The sequence below is a fragment of the Rana temporaria genome, chromosome 4, assembly GCF_905171775.1.
Source record: "Rana temporaria chromosome 4, aRanTem1.1, whole genome shotgun sequence".
NCBI lineage: Eukaryota > Metazoa > Chordata > Amphibia > Anura > Ranidae > Rana > Rana temporaria.
In genome coordinates, this window is record NC_053492.1 from 264,537,180 (window position 1) to 264,553,687 (window position 16,508).

Consider the following 16,508-nt stretch of genomic DNA (forward strand, 5'->3'; position numbering starts at 1 on the left):
CTGCTTGTAATCTGTGTGTGTTCTCACCATGAGGCAGAGAGACATCTTTGTCTGTGTGATGATGTTTCAATAAACAAGCCAGTTCCTGTTACTACAGAATATGTCTGATCTGAATTAGACTCCGCTGCACTTATCCATCATACTCTGCAACAGGTTATGGGCCCAGAGTCCGGATAAAGTCTTATGACCAGGTGCGGCCTAAGCAGAACAAAAGCCTGAACGGAAGACAGCGTGGCTGATGCGGAGATCGACATAAAGAAGCTTTCCAGTGACATCTCCTATAGACAAGTAAGACTGTTTATATATAAAGGAGGGATAAAATGGCCGGAAACTCAGAGCTTAAACTCTCAGTGGCAAAGCTGAATAATGACAATTACCAGCTATGGAAGTTTAAAGTGGAAATGCTGTTATCCAGAGATGACTTGTGGGAGGTTACCACTACAGACAGACAACAGGATAATAATCAGGACTGGGACAAGAAAAACAGACAAGCACGTGCCACAATAAGTTTACTAGTAGAAGATGATCAGCTCATTCATATTCGCAATGAGGACACAGCGAAAGGCATGTGGAATGTACTGAAAAGACTGCATGAAAGACCCAGTTTAAACAACAAGCTGTTTATGCTGCGGAAACTTTACAAAATGAGACTTGGCAAAGAACAGGACATGCAGGAGCATATAAACGCAATGCTGGAAGTGATTGCGCAACTCAGATCAATCGGGGAGAACATGACAGACAGTCACATTGCAGCCATGTTGTTATGCAGTTTACCTGATACATACACTGCATTGATAAATGCACTGGAGACACGAGCCGAAACAGATTTGACGGTAGCATTTGTTAAAACCAGGCTCATAGATGAGTATCAGAGAAGAAAGGAATTAATGCATGACTCCACAGAAACCGACACCAGTACCGCTCTTAAAGCTACAGACGCAAGATTACACAGAAAAGAAACCAGAGTGTGTTTCAGATGCCACAAACAGGGACACATAAAGAAAGACTGTACTATATGGAGAGCAGAGCAAATGAGACAACGTCCCTCTTATGCTAAACAAAAGGTCAAAACCACAATCCATGACCCGAGGGAAGGCAACTGGAATGCCACATTTAAGGCTACAGGCAACAGTAAATGCCAAGACTGGTGCATCGATTCAGGGGCAACCAGTCACATGACGAGTGATAGAAGTTTCTTCACAGAACTTGATCCGAACAACAAAGAAACTATTTACCTTGCAGATGGAAGCAAGATACATGCAGAAGGATGTGGGCACGGAACCCTTGTATGCCCTGATGATACAGGACACAATTTAACCATACCAGTGAAAGATGTACTTTATGTTCCTAATCTAGAAGGAGGACTCTTATCTGTGAAGCGTCTAACAGCCAGAGGACTCACTGTGAAATTCCAAGGTGACAAGTGTTCCATTCTAAACGGCAAACAGACAATAGCAAGTGCCAAGCTGGATGATCATCTATATCATCTCGACACAGTGAAAGAAAAGGTGAGACTATGTACACACAAGCACAATGACTGTATACATAAATGGCACAGACGTCTAGGTCACAGACACCCAGAATGCATACAGGAACTACAGAGGAGGAATCTGACAAGGGATCTGATAATATCCCCTTGTCCAGTCACTGTCAAATGTGAGTGTTGCATCAAATCCAAAGCTACAAGAGCAACACTTCCCAAAGTCAGTCAAAAGAGAGCCTCAAGACCACTTGACTTAGTTCACAGTGACGTGTGTGGTCCCCTAAACCCACCAACATCTGGAGGCAACAGGTACATAGTGACTTTCATAGACTATTCAAGATATACAGTCACCTACCTAATGCAACACAAGAGTGAAGTTTTCGAAAAATTACAAGACTATGTAACAAAGACAAGTAACAAGTTTCAGAGGAAACCTCTCATACTCCGGAGCGATAATGGAGGTGAATTCACAGGAGGTAAGATACAAGAATACTTAAAAAGGCATGGAATAGAACATCAAAAGACCGTTCCGTATACACCAGAACAAAATGGAGTAGCTGAAAGAAAGAATAGAACTCTGACCGAAATGATCAGATGTATGCTGACAGATTCTGGACTACCACAAAAATACTGGGGTGAGGCAGTAATGACAGCTACATATTTGCAGAACAGACTTCTTTCCAGAACAGTGGAGAAAACCCCATATGAACTATGGCACAATGAGAAACCAAGTGTAAAACATCTAAGAGTTTTTGGATGCAAAGCATTTGTCTACATACCTGAAGAAAAACGCACCAAGCTCCAAAACAGAGCATTTGAAGGTATCTTCGTTGGATACAGCGACAATGTCAAAGGTTACAGAATCCTAGATCCCAAAACAGCCAAGGTTACCATTGGCAACAGCGTAACTTTTGTTGAAGATTTAAGAGACAATGTAATGACAACAGTAGAAGCAAGAATTCAAGAGAAAACTGACATTGACCAGCCAATCTCTGTAACTTCTGAACAAACAGTTGAAGTGAGTGTAGACTCAACCAGTACTGAAGAGCAGACACAAGAAGGCTCAGACACAAAAATGAGACGGTCAACAAGAGAAAACAAAGGTAAACCACCTATACGTCTCTCATACAAAGCAAGTACTACCAGTATCAACGAACCTGTAAAATGGGAAGACATATCTCAACTTTCAGAACAAGAAGCAACTAAATGGATAAAGGCTGCTGAGGAAGAGATAAAATCCATGCATGACACTAAAACATGGACACTTACAGAACTACCACCCGGAAGGAAAGCCATAGGCTGTAAATGGACTTTTAAAGTGAAATACAATGCAGATGGCACAATTGAACGATACAAAGCAAGGCTAGTAGCCAAAGGCTATTCTCAAAAATATGGAGAGGACTACGATGAGACGTTTGCACCAGTAGTCAAGCACACTACAATACGGACTTTACTGACAGTAGCCGTCACAAGGAAAATGCAAGTGAAACATTTTGATGTGAAAACCGCGTTTCTACATGGCGATTTAACAGAAGAAATCTACATGGAACAGCCGCCAGGATTCGAAGATGAACAAAGGTCAGACCTAGTATGCAAACTTCGCAGGAGCATATATGGCCTAAAGCAAGCCGCCAGAGCGTGGAATATAAAAATAAATGAAGTGCTTACAGATCAAAACTTTCAAAGGAGCAAAGCAGACCCCTGCTTATACACAAAGAAATTGGTAAACAGATGGATCTATTTGCTTATTTATGTGGATGATATTCTGATTTGTTTTGAGCAAGAAGGGGATGAAGCAGAAATACTTGAAAAACTAAATCGGCACTTTGACACCAAGGACCTCGGCAATATAAAGAATTACCTCGGCATCCAGATCGAAAGAGAGGAAGATGGCAGCTTTCTTCTGAATCAAAGACACAAAATACAAGAAATAATTGAAACTTTTGGAATGGAAGACGCCAAACCAGTGAAATCTCCCATGGAAACCAACTACCTAAAGGAGATGAAATGTCAAGATAACCCATTACCAACTAATACTCAATACAGGAAAGCAATAGGGAAATTGCTGTACCTTACCACAGCTACAAGGCCTGACATTGCAGCAACAGTTGGAATCCTATGCAGAAAGGTTTCAATACCAAATCAAAAGGACTGGAATGCTGTAAAGCGAATCATTCGCTATCTTAAAGGGACTTTGCACTACAAGCTCAAGTTACCAGCAAGCGATGAAAGCACCTTAACAGGATATGTGGATGCTGACTGGGCAGGAGACACCAATGACAGAAAATCTACCAGTGGTTACTTATTTTTCCTGTCAGGAGGCGCCATCAGTTGGACTAGTAAGAAGCAACTCACTGTTTCACTGTCATCTACTGAAGCAGAATACATTGCTGCAGCGGAAGCAAGCAAAGAAGTTATATGGCTGAGACAGCTATTAACAGATTTAGGTCAACCACAGTTGGGACCAACAGAAATCTATGAGGACAATCAAGGATGCATTGGACTTGCACATATGGAAGGAGTTAATTCAAGAACCAAGCACATTGATGTGAAGTTTCACTTTCTTAGGGATCTTCAAGAGCAAGGTCTTCTTGAGTTACTTTATTGCCCAACAGAGGAAATGACAGCAGACATCCTTACAAAGCCTCTGACCGCCGAAAGACATTCAAAGCTTACGAAGAAGATAGGTTTAATGGACTAAGCCTCAGTTTGTTGAGAAGGGGTGTTGGATATATGCAACAAACTTAGCTTAGAATATATATCCGATGCAGTTTAGATAAAGGACACAAGATGTCGCTAGTGAGCATTGATATGATAGACTGTGTTCTTTATGATATGTTGTGCTTTCTGTATCACAATGATGTACTTGTTGGTTTTCTTCTTCCTGCTTGTAATCTGTGTGTGTTCTCACCATGAGGCAGAGAGACATCTTTGTCTGTGTGATGATGTTTCAATAAACAAGCCAGTTCCTGTTACTACAGAATATGTCTGATCTGAATTAGACTCCGCTGCACTTATCCATCATACTCTGCAACAGGTCAGAGATCCCCCTCGTGTCCTCTGCAACTCCTTTTTAACACTCCCAAGAAGTGGGTGTGTATCTCGCATTACTATGTCACTCACAATGTCAAATGATATGTTAGGTAGGCTGTCATAGCAACCAACTGTGCGGCCATTTTGAGTAATGCCACTTTTAACCTGTAGGGGCGGTAGTGTATAAGGAATAATTTCTAATTTTAGAGTTGTCCAGGGTTGATCATGATTTATGACCCCCCTTTGATTTAAGTCTTGGTGGAGCACCATAAATGGTCTTAAATGTCAAACAATTGTCAGGCATTCTGACATTTCTTACCACTTTATAGACTGGGAATGTTTACCCATCTTAGCTGGGACCATTAGTTAAATTCCTAGGAGAGTGAGATGCTTTGAAAAGTACTTCTAAGCAAAACCTTAAGTAAGAATTTACTTCTGAAATACAGGTTCTCAAGTTCATTACAGCTAGGAACTCACATTTGTAAGCACAGTAATATATATGTATTTATCGAGTTGATATATGAATTACTAATACACATATATTAATATATATATATATAAGATTTTAGAAAGAAACAATTATTTAAGATGGACAATACCATATGAATTGAATCAGCCCCATGGCATCAATATACAAAGACAATACTATGTTTTGTGTTAGTCTGTACCAGTCCTGTTAACTTATTTATCTTTCAAAGTGTCTAAAACCTTTGTGTTATAACCTGGGAGATAGCACAGCCAGACATCCATAGTCTCTTGTCTATTCGTGAGCTTTAAAGACAAAATGGTCTATCATTTGTTCATAATATACATGAATAGGAACAAATGCAAAATATACAATATGTGACTTTATATGTATTCTTTTAACCCCAAATGTCCCGACAATATAATTATAACAAAAATAGTTATCACAAAATACAAAGTGATATACATACATTGCATGTTGCGCAATCCTAAAGAGTCCTTCAAACAGGAATGAGAGGGGAAATTGACTTCCATTAAACAAGCTATGGAACCAAATCCTGCAAGATTTCCCACAGGCGTATGCCCATGCTGGGTCAAGTACATATTTTGACATTGCGTATAATTTCCGGCATAGGATACGCTTTTTTTTCTTACGGACATTGTTTGATATTTGATAATTGAAGTATAGTTAAGCTATAAAGAGTGCAGTAGCTGTGTGGCACTATATAATTAGTATATCCTATCTCCAGATTCACAATGCTGCTGTCCAAAGGTGTCTATTCTTCCATTCAGAGTGGAAACACTCTAACGCTAGGCTCACATCTATGTGTGTGGGTATCGCAGCGATTCCCACTCCTGCAACCACCTGCAGTGAAAACGTGCGGAGCTGCCATTCATTCTGAATGGCACACCCATGCATGTAAAAACTCAATGACCATGCAATGTGCCTGTGGGCCACATTTTTTTGACACACAGGCTAACATGCAGGGGAGCACAAAAAGGCCTGATACCCCTAAGAGCAGCGTTTAAATATGTCCAGTGTTAAATTTACGAATTTAAGGATTAGGTAAGTAGCAATATAATGCAATTTTATTATTAGGGCTAATACCACTTTAAGGTGAGGGCGCAAGCTCTGTCTGTGACAACAGCTACATTTGCTTTTCATCCTAATGCATATATTTTGGTTTTATGTACTCTGGGGCTCAAGTGCCCCAGAAATTAATGTGGGTTTTGTAAAACCTGAGCAGGGAGGCCTTATTGAAACAGGAGTTTTGCAAGGTGTTGAGTGGTGAAGTGGTCTGGTGTTGAAACCAGGCTGAGCAGAACCAAGCCAGAAGTTTATGCACAGAGTAATAGTATAACAAGCAATGGTAAAAATCATTCAGGTACTGTATGCTCTAGAGCAGGGGTCTCCAAACGTTCTAAACAAAGGGAGTGTTTACTGTCCTTCATACTTTAGGGGGCCAGACTGTGGCCATTGGGAGAAAAAAATATTCTTGACAAAAGTGGGAGTAAACAATGCCCCATCTTTGGTTACGTTGGTGTGAATTTTGTTCCATCATTGGTGTAATTGGAAGGAATTTTGCCCCGTTGTTGGCATCCGTGAATAAAATGGTGCCCAAAGGTCCCGATAAAAGCAGTGCCCAGTCCCTGGGCCACAGTTTGAAGACCACTGTTGTAGATTGTAACAAGAGATTTGACAGATTCATAGTCTTGTATAGTGCCAAAGACTGTTGTCAATCCAGTATGAATGGATTCCTTTTAGCCAATGCAGGCTGTCTATGATTATTTATTCCTTAGATACTTTAACCACTTAAGCCCTGGACCATTTGGCTGGCCAAAGACCAAAGCACTTTTTGCGATTCGGCACTGCGTCGCTCTGACAATTGCGTGGTCGTACGACGTAGATCCCAAACAAAATTTACGTACTTTTTTTCCCCACAAATGGAGCTTTTCTTTTGGTGGTATTTGATCGCCTCTGCGGTTTTAATTTTTTGTGCTATAAACAAAAATAGAGCAACAATTTTGAAAAGATTTTTTTATTTTTTTTTATATTTTGCTATAATAAATATCCCCAAAAATATATATAAAAAAATGTTTTCCCTTAGTTTAGGCTGATACGTATTCTACATATTTTTGGTAAAAAAAATTGCAATAAGCGCTTATCGATTGGTTTGTGCAAAAGTTATAGCATCTTATAAAATGTATAGTTTTATGGCGTTTTTCTAAAAAAAATAAAAAATTCTAGTAATGGCGATCCAGTGTTTTTTTTTTGTTTTTTTTTATCGTGACTGCCATATATATTCCTTGTCCCGAAAACTTCTGTTTTGTAAAATTGAGGTACTATGAACTGATTGTATCTATCATCAGGAATCTGTTCTCATCTTAATTGATGTTGAGGCAGAAGATGTTTTGCAATCTCTGTGAAAACTTGGAAGCAGCGAAGATCAGCACATTTATTTATTTTTTCAACCAATGCTGAATAGCGCTCAGTTTACATACATTCCACTATTTAGTTCACTTTTTGTGTGGGGGTATATAGATTATACAGTTGTGCTCATAAATTTACATGGCCATTTGGCCATTTTTTGGAGAATATGAATAACACAAAAACATTTCTTTCACTTATGGTTAGTGTTTGGCTGAAGCCTTTTATTATCAATGAAAAATGTTTATGGCCTACTTGTTGTACTAATCAAGCGATCTTAAACATTATGAACCATGTTCAGTTTTTAATTTTCATTATAATCCATACACAGGATAGAAATCAAGAATTTTTTAATTTTTTTTAACAGTATATTAGACATAATCAGTCACATGTTTAGCAGCACGTTTTCTGGAGAGTATAATTGTTTTTTATTCCATAAAGAGAAAATGAAAATCTAGCAATAATCCATTATTCAAGACTGTCTGGGCTCCCTGTAGTTTTTCCTTTTTCCATTAGCGGCATGCATGGAGGTATTGGTATAACTACACATCATTAGCAAGATGGGCCCGCAGTGGGAAAAAACCCCACCAAGGTGAAAACGGCACATGTGACTGGTCTAATGTTGGTCTGCATTATTGTAAAATATTGATTTTTAACAAATCGTACTTTTTTTTTTTTATGGTTTATTTTGAGACTTGTTAACCGCTTAAGCAAGAATATTGAGCGGAGATTGAACCTCACTCTGTGAGGCTGTCACGTTGTAATATGCACGTTTTTTTCAAGGACCATGAATCGATCATAAATAATGAGTTAATGATAAATCTTCTGACGAGTTTAATATTTACTATCTGAAAAATACATTGGTCACATTCAAGTCGGTGAAATCTTGCTTCTACATTTATTTTAACCCAAGCTTACTACATATATTTTAAGGATTTTCGCAACCTTTACTGGAGGTTTTGCTTGATTCTGTTCGGTAGACATGAGAAACCCCTGACAATTACATTAGAATATGACTTTTACATTCTGACATGCTTGCTGTTTTGCATTTATTTGTTAATGCACCATATGGAGATTTGTCAGTTAAAGTGGAACTTCAGTCACCATAATACATTTTTCTTTTGTTTTCTAGAAGCACCTCCATGATTGACACAGATTGTACAGTGTGTATATATATATATATATATATATATATATATATATATATATATATATATATATATATATATATATACACATACTGTTGCAAATGTAACTGTCTTTTTTTTTTTTTCTGTAAAAAATTACCTGATCTCGGAAGCAGACAGGGGCCATCACGGTTCTGGTCATTTTAAGCCCGTTCATGGCAATTTCCGGGGTTGGGTGCACCTGGCTACCCAGCATGCACCTCCCGATCTCGTGCCATCACTGCGCAGCACAGTTTGCTGATTGCAGGTTGCCAAAGCGATGGTGGAGGCAGCCGAAGTTCCCCCCTCATTGTTATGGCAACCTGCCAAGAGAATCGGGCGACTCCCTTGGACATCTGGGATCAATGACGCAATATCCCAGGAGTCCAAGGGAATCGCCTGATAACGATAACACCTAGGTGGCCAGGACCGTTAGAGCCGCTGACACATTTTAAAATAAAGATATTTTGGCATAATAATAAAAAAAAAATAATCCATTTAGGACTGCACTGCGGTTGGACATTCAAATAAAAGCAACCTGCAAATATGAGTGTAACTCCGCTTTAACCACTATAGTGAGATCTGCAATAATTTCTGCCTCCCTGCTTATTCACTGTTAAAGTGATTTGTAATCTCCTTATAAAACAACCCATTCAGTTTAAAACATTTTATATATGGGGGAAATAAACTATGCATACTTTTTTTTTTTTTTTTTTTCCTTTTTTATAAGTGAACACATTCCCTCTGTTCTCAGCTGCATAAGGATGAGAGAGGCAGCAAAAACATGAGCTTTCCAGTGAATGGCTGTGCGGGGTGTTGGTGTCAGGACAAGATTGATTAGAGGAGAACAGGCCGAGTTCCCAGCACAGCTAGAGAACTCCCTCCTATTGAGTGCCCCTACAGTCAGCAACTTTGGGGGCACTGGAGCGGAGTCACAGCTCCCGGTGTCCATTCAGACATGGAGCCTGACCTGACCCCGCTCCCTCCCCTGATTGGCTGATTGACTTTGACAGCTGTGGAAGCCAATGGCACCTCTGCTGTGTCTTGGCCAATCAGGAGGAGTGTCCTGGACGGTGTGGACATTGATGGACAGAGATGGGGCTCAGGTAAGTAATTAGAGGTGCTGGGGGGGGGGGCTACTACACACACAAGGTTTTTGTTATCTTAATGCATAGAATGTGCAAAACCATTGCACAGAGCAGGTAAGTATAACATGTTTGTTTAGAAAAAAAAATCCAACGTTTACAATCACTTTAAGGGCTCTGTGCTGGGAAAATCATCATCTAAACTCCGAGAAGGTGCAGGCTGATAGACTGGAAGCAATATAAGGCCTTACAATTACATTTAAAGTAAACGTTTTCTAGTATTGTGCATTTTATTTAAAATTATAGCCATGAAAAATGTTTCAACCTTTAATAGAAAAGGTTTATATTGCCCCCTCCATCCTTATAGCTTAGTTTCTGACTCTCAGTTAAAGATAAAATACCCTGTATATCTGACTTCTGGCTATATTTGTTGTACGTTTTAATATATATTTTATTACTGTTTCATGGTATAAATTAACACCTTATAGTATTTGATTATCTGCTATATATATATATATATATATATATATATATATATATATATATATATATATATATATATATAAAAACTCAACGTGTGTATGTATGTTCCAGCATCACGTCCAAACGGCTAAAGATATTAACATGAAACTTGGCACACATGTTACTTATATGTTAGCAACAAACATAGGATAGGTGGTTTAACCCTTACCCACCCCCATTTGCCATGGTCGGGGTTTTCCTTTAAAGTCCCATTCAACTCTATGGGAAATACATGTTACTTCATAACTTCCAAACGGCTGTAGATATTTCGATAACACTTGGTCACATGTTACTTGTATGTCCACTTAAACTATAGGATAGTTAATTTATCCCTTAACTACCCCCCATTTGTGAGGGTCGGGGTTTTTGTTTAAAGTCCCATGCAAATCAATGGGAAATGTATGTTCCCACATAACTAATGTACGCCTGGAGATATTTCAATAATACCTGGTACACATATTACTTATATGCCAAATAAAAATATATCACAGTTAAATTAACCCTTACCTACACCCTTATATAAAAGATGGGTATATTTATATTACTATGATTTTCCTCCCCAAAAGGTTAAGATAGGAAGACCGGGCAACGCCGGGTATTCAGCTAGTTAGTAATATAAAGGGCTAATTTTTTATTTAAAAAGCTGCTGCTACTAAAGGGCTTATGCTGGCCATAAACGTATCTCTTTTTGGATATTTGAAGAATGGACAAATGACGTTTGAAAATTTCACCTGCTTTTAACTTTCAATTTTAAAATTAAAGCAGGGGTTCCACAGCAGATCGTTTTTTTTTTTTTGGCTGCATTCAATGTGTTTGTAGATCACCAATTAGTACTCACGTGTTTGGTGACTTCAAACCTCCGCAGTCTGTTTTCCGGCAAAAAAAATTACTTTTAAAATCCGCTCTTCCAAGTTTCCGTTATGCTTGTGGGCATTGTGAAGCCCACAAGCACTGACTTCCTGGAAGCTGCGGACGGTGTTCTGCTGAAAAAGGCACCCCCCCTTTACTGCGCAGGCACGTCACGAACCTCAACGGAGTTTCCGAAAGTAGCCAAACATGTAGAGCTGCGAGTTGGCTCTACACGGGGCCTGCGCAATGACTAGAAGCCGTGTAGAGCTGACTGCGCAGGCGCCGTGTAGAGCTGACTCGCAGCTCTACATGTTCGGCTACTTTTGGAAACTCCGTTGAGGTTCGTGACGCGCCTGTGCAGTATGGGGGGTTCCTTATGCGCCGGGGGTGCCTTTTTGGAAGGACATGACACATCTTGGCGAACTCCCAGATTACATTGTGCCTACTCCCGCCGGAGTGAGTACCCGGAAGCCGAATCTGAACCAGGCAAAAAACGGTAGGTGTAACATGTCCGCTATGAGATTTCGGTCTGATGGCTGTACACACCATCAAACCGAAATCCGCACGGACAGAGAACACGGTTACGTTCTCTATCGCGCAAGTTCAATGCTTCCACGCATGCGTCGAATCAATTCGACGCATGAGCGGGATTTCTGTCCGTTGGTTAGACGTACTAACCAGCGGACATGTCCGCCGGACAGCTTCCCAGCGGACAAGTTTCTTAGCATGCTATGAAACATTTGTCCGCTGGAAATCTGTCCGCTAGCCTGTACGCTAGCCTGTACGCACAATCGGATCTGTCCGCTGACACTGGTCAGCGGACCAGTTTCAGCAGACATGTCCGGTCGTGTGTACGAGGCCTAAGGAGTGTGCTCCAATATGTTATTTTGGGTGAACCTCCGCTTGTAATTTCTGAATGAAAACCACATACTGTCTGAAAATGTATCCAAGAAACATTTTCTATTCTGCTTTTTCACATTTTCTTAGCAGTTGAAAACAAACATCGATTTAATCCCTCTAATTAATAACTAACAAACTTCCTAAAACAGCCTGTCTGAAAATCCGCAAAACCAATGTTTTTAGATTTTTTTACATTATTATTATTTAAATATCGTCAGACTCAGAGGTCAGATTATATCTAACTGGATCAACCTCTAATTTGTGTGTGTGTGTGTGTGTATTAAAGATTGTTTCCTAACCATATAACTGGTTCTACAGGGAGTGCAGAATTATTAGGCAAATGAGTATTTTGACCACATCATCCTCTTTATGCATGTTGTCTTACTCCAAGCTGTATAGGCTCGAAAGCCTACTACCAATTAAGCATATTAGGTGATGTGCATCTCTGTAATGAGAAGGTGTGGTCTAATGACATAAACACCCTATATCAGGTGTGCATAATTATTAGTCAACTTCCTTTCCTTTGGCAAAATGGGTCAAAAGAAGGACTTGACAGGCTCAGAAAAGTAAAAAATAGTGAGATATCTTGCAGAGGGATGCAGCACTCTTAAAATTGCAAAGCTTCTGAAGCGTGATCATCGAACAATCAAGCGTTTCATTCAAAATAGTCAACAGGGTCGCAAGAAGCGTGTGGAAAAACCAAGGCGCAAAATAACTGCCCATGAACTGAGAAAAGTCAAGCGTGCAGCTGCCAAGATGCCACTTGCCACCAGTTTGGCCATATTTCAGAGCTGCAACATCACTGGAGTGCCCAAAAGCACAAGGTGTGTAATACTCAGAGACATGGCCAAGGTAAGAAAGGCTGAAAGACGACCACCACTGAACAAGACACACAAGCTGAAACGTCAAGACTGGGCCAACAAATATCTCAAGACTGATTTTTCTAAGGTTTTATGGACTGATGAAATGAGTGAGTCTTGATGGGCCAGATGGATGGGCCCGTGGCTGGATTGGTAAAGGGCAGAGAGCTCCAGTCCGACTCAGACGCCAGCAAGGTGGAGGTGGAGTACTGGTTTGGGCTGGTATCATCAAAGATGAGCTTGTGGGGCCTTTTCGGGTTGAGGATGGAGTCAAGCTCAACTCCCAGTCCTACTGCCAGTTTCTGGAAGACACCTTCTTCAAGCAGTGGTACAGGAAGAAGTCTGCATCCTTCAAGAAAAACATGATTTTCATGCAGGACAATGCTCCATCACACGCCTCCAAGTACTCCACAGCGTGGCTGGCAAGAAAGGGTATAAAAGAAGAAAAACTAATGACATGGCCTCCTTGTTCACCTGATCTGAACCCCATTGAGAACCTGTGGTCCATCATCAAATGTGAGATTTACAAGGAGGGAAAACAGTACACCTCTCTGAACAGTGTCTGGGAGGCTGTGGTTGCTGCTGCACGCAATGTTGATGGTGAACAGATCAAAACACTGACAGAATCCATGGATGGCAGGCTTTTGAGTGTCCTTGCAAAGAAAGGTGGCTATATTGGTCACTGATTTGTTTTTGTTTTGTTTTTGAATGTCAGAAATGTATATTTGTGAATGTTGAGATGTTATATTGGTTTCACTGGTAAAAATAAATAATTGAAATGGGTATATATATTTTTTTTAAGTTGCCTAATAATTATGCACAGTAATAGTCACCTGCACACACAGATATCCCCCCTAAAATAGCTAAAACTAAAAACAAACTAAAAACTACTTCCAAAAATATTCAGCTTTGATATTAATGAGTTTTTTGGGTTCATTGAGAACATGGTGGTTCAATAATAAAATTAATCCTCAAAAATACAACTTGCCTAATAATTCTGCACTCCCTGTATATATTTTTACCACTGCATATAGATATTCAAGAAGAAATTGTGTTTTTTTTTACTTTTAAATATCAACTAAATTATACCCCAAACTTTCCTTGAGATTTTTATCTGAATTATTGAAACAGTATTTGGCTAACTAATTTATGAATCTAATTGTTAGTTGCAGCCCTTGTAAATACATCCTCTGCATTAAGGTAAAAAAACTTGCACTGTCTCCCCCCCCCCCCCCCCCAACACTTACCTGATGTCTTTTATTAATCCAGCTCTGTGCTTGACTGCAAGTCTTCTCTCCCCTCTTCCTGGTCTCACAGGCTTTGCTAAAAGCAGCAGGCGCCATTGGCACCTGCTGCTGTCAATAAAATCCAGTGAGGGGGCAGAGGGTGGAGCTGAGCCATACTGTGTATGGACACTGTTGTGGAGATAAGGCTATACGCATTGCACACAGCCAAATCTCCTGTGCTAATAAGCACACATTTCGTCTTAATGATATAATGCATCTTACCTAAAAACCCTTTCATCCAAGTGAACGGACATCCCCACAGCTATGTTCACAGCTCCGTCAGCATCTCTGACTCAGCCTAGCCCGTTTGGCCTTTTTAATCGTAAATCACAAAATAAATTACCAACAGGAAATGATGTCACAGGATGTGACCTCCACACAGGAAAATTGCCATATAAGTATTTGACAACACAGGATGTGACAGTAGAGTAAACCCTACCGACAGGGTTGGTTAAAAACATACAACATGAATAATACAACAACTAATGAACACAGTTCCTGACGAGGGAGCTTATCTGCAGGTGCACGCCCATGGCACCACATTTATGTTTATGTTGTTCAGGCATACAGAGATGACAAGAGCACACATCCGCTAAACCGATAATGCATTTACGGAGCGGACACCCCCCCCCCCCCCCAGGGGAACGTCTGCATCACACAGGGGCTCTTTCGCCGGCAGACATATCCTCATTCCGCAAACACCCTTCACTAACTTCAGGAAGTTTATCTCTCGACCAGCGTCAGTCTGCCCCAGTCAGCTCTTCAAAGCGTGTTGCAGGAGAACCAACACTGGGTGACACTAAGACAACACATTAAATACATCTTCATAAAATTTCCACAACACACACACACACACAGCCCATCTCGGGAGCGAGCCCCCACATCTCTTGGCTCCTTTTGTCTGCCCGCCATAAAAAGCCACTTGCTATGGGAGGCAGACACAAAAGAGGGGGAGCCCAGAGGACTGGCGGGGATCCCAGAAGGGAAGTTTTAGGGCCGCTAAATTTAATGGAATTCATCGATATTGCAAACCAAGAGTACAAAATAGTCTTAAAATGTCAAGTAAATTGGCTATTACTAATAAATATTTTTCAACTGAGTACTTGAGGTATTGGTTAAAGTGATTTTTTTTTTCTAACAGGCTATTTGAGGAGCTATATGAGGATCATGGTGACACTTTATCTCTTCAATATGGAGGCTCCCAGCTTGTTCATAGAGTGAAAACCTACAGGAAGATAGCGCCGTGGACCCAGCACTCTAAGGATATCATGCAAACGCTCTCTAGATACTATAGTAATGCATTTTCAGGTAAGCCACAACTTTTCTAATATAGAATAAATATATATTTGCTAAAAATGTAAGACAAGACAGGAGTTGGTATGGAATGGACATCTTCGAGAGTCCACAGGACCTGGGACTGTTTCAGGCCACCAGACTCCACCTGTAGCTAAAATATTTAACTTTTGGCTAGATTTGTACTTGAAACAAAATGTAGATGGGTAATCTATCTGTTTCTTAAAAAAAATTTAGCTTCAATTATTATTTTACTATATGTGATAGATTTCTGACATACAGTATATCACTGATTTTGTTTTTATTAATTTTACAGTATAAGTCATTGCCCTAATATTTAAGACTATACCTATAGACATTGCAGTTCTATCTGTGTTTCAGTGAATTAAAAAAATAAAGGGCAACCATTTTTAAAAATACAGCTTTCCATTAACTCCCATATCTTGAGTAACCAGCAAGTTTATTGGCTGTGTTACATATAATGCATTAGTGCACATATTTTTATTGTATACTTCCAAGTGCTCTATAGGTATATACAATAAGAAAAGCATGGCCATGTCAGACTGCACATGTGAGGAGGTACAGTTACAGGGTCACTTGTAAACTGTAAATTCATTTTTTTTTTCAATTTTAACACCTCACTCTGATGCACTATAAAACTATGGCTCTGTTATAATTTGGGTTCTTCTGACTCCTAGCTGCTTCACATAGTGGGCAGGCACTGGTAGTGTCTCTTTAGAGTTTTGTCTCTCAAATTCTAGATTCCAACAGCACAGACATCCCAACCCACTGAAACTGACGTCGTAACAGAATGCTATTTCACCTCACCTTCTCCAGCCTCTCATACATGCCAGTCCTAACTGTATACCAAATGAACTGTGCTGTGTAAAGAGACAAGTGCTAGTCTGTTTTGTGCAGACTTGTGCCAGAGATGAATTGAGCCTGGCAGCACGTGTATTTTCCTATTTATGATCAAAACCTTTTTGTTTTTTTGATAGTAAAAGTAGATAGGGTGTGTACCATCGTCCTAGTTCAATAGAAAGATAGAGGGGTCTCAAGGATTCCCCAACTAACCCTGAGACTCCAATGAAGCAATATGGGCAGGGAGGACTATACCGGTACTTAGTAATTAGGTTTA

General features: G+C 40.0%; 1 protein-coding gene across 4 annotated transcripts in view; it reads left to right on the forward strand.

Annotated features, from left to right (window-relative positions):
* Positions 1-16,508, forward strand: part of FIG4 (FIG4 phosphoinositide 5-phosphatase) — a 432,686-nt gene that overhangs the window by 230,988 nt on the left and 185,190 nt on the right. For all 4 annotated transcript variants that reach the window (XM_040350224.1, XM_040350227.1, XM_040350225.1 and 1 more), the window contains one exon: positions 15,219-15,385. In XM_040350224.1, coding sequence (XP_040206158.1) covers positions 15,219-15,385 — 167 coding nt within the window. The remainder of the gene's footprint in view (positions 1-15,218; positions 15,386-16,508) is intronic.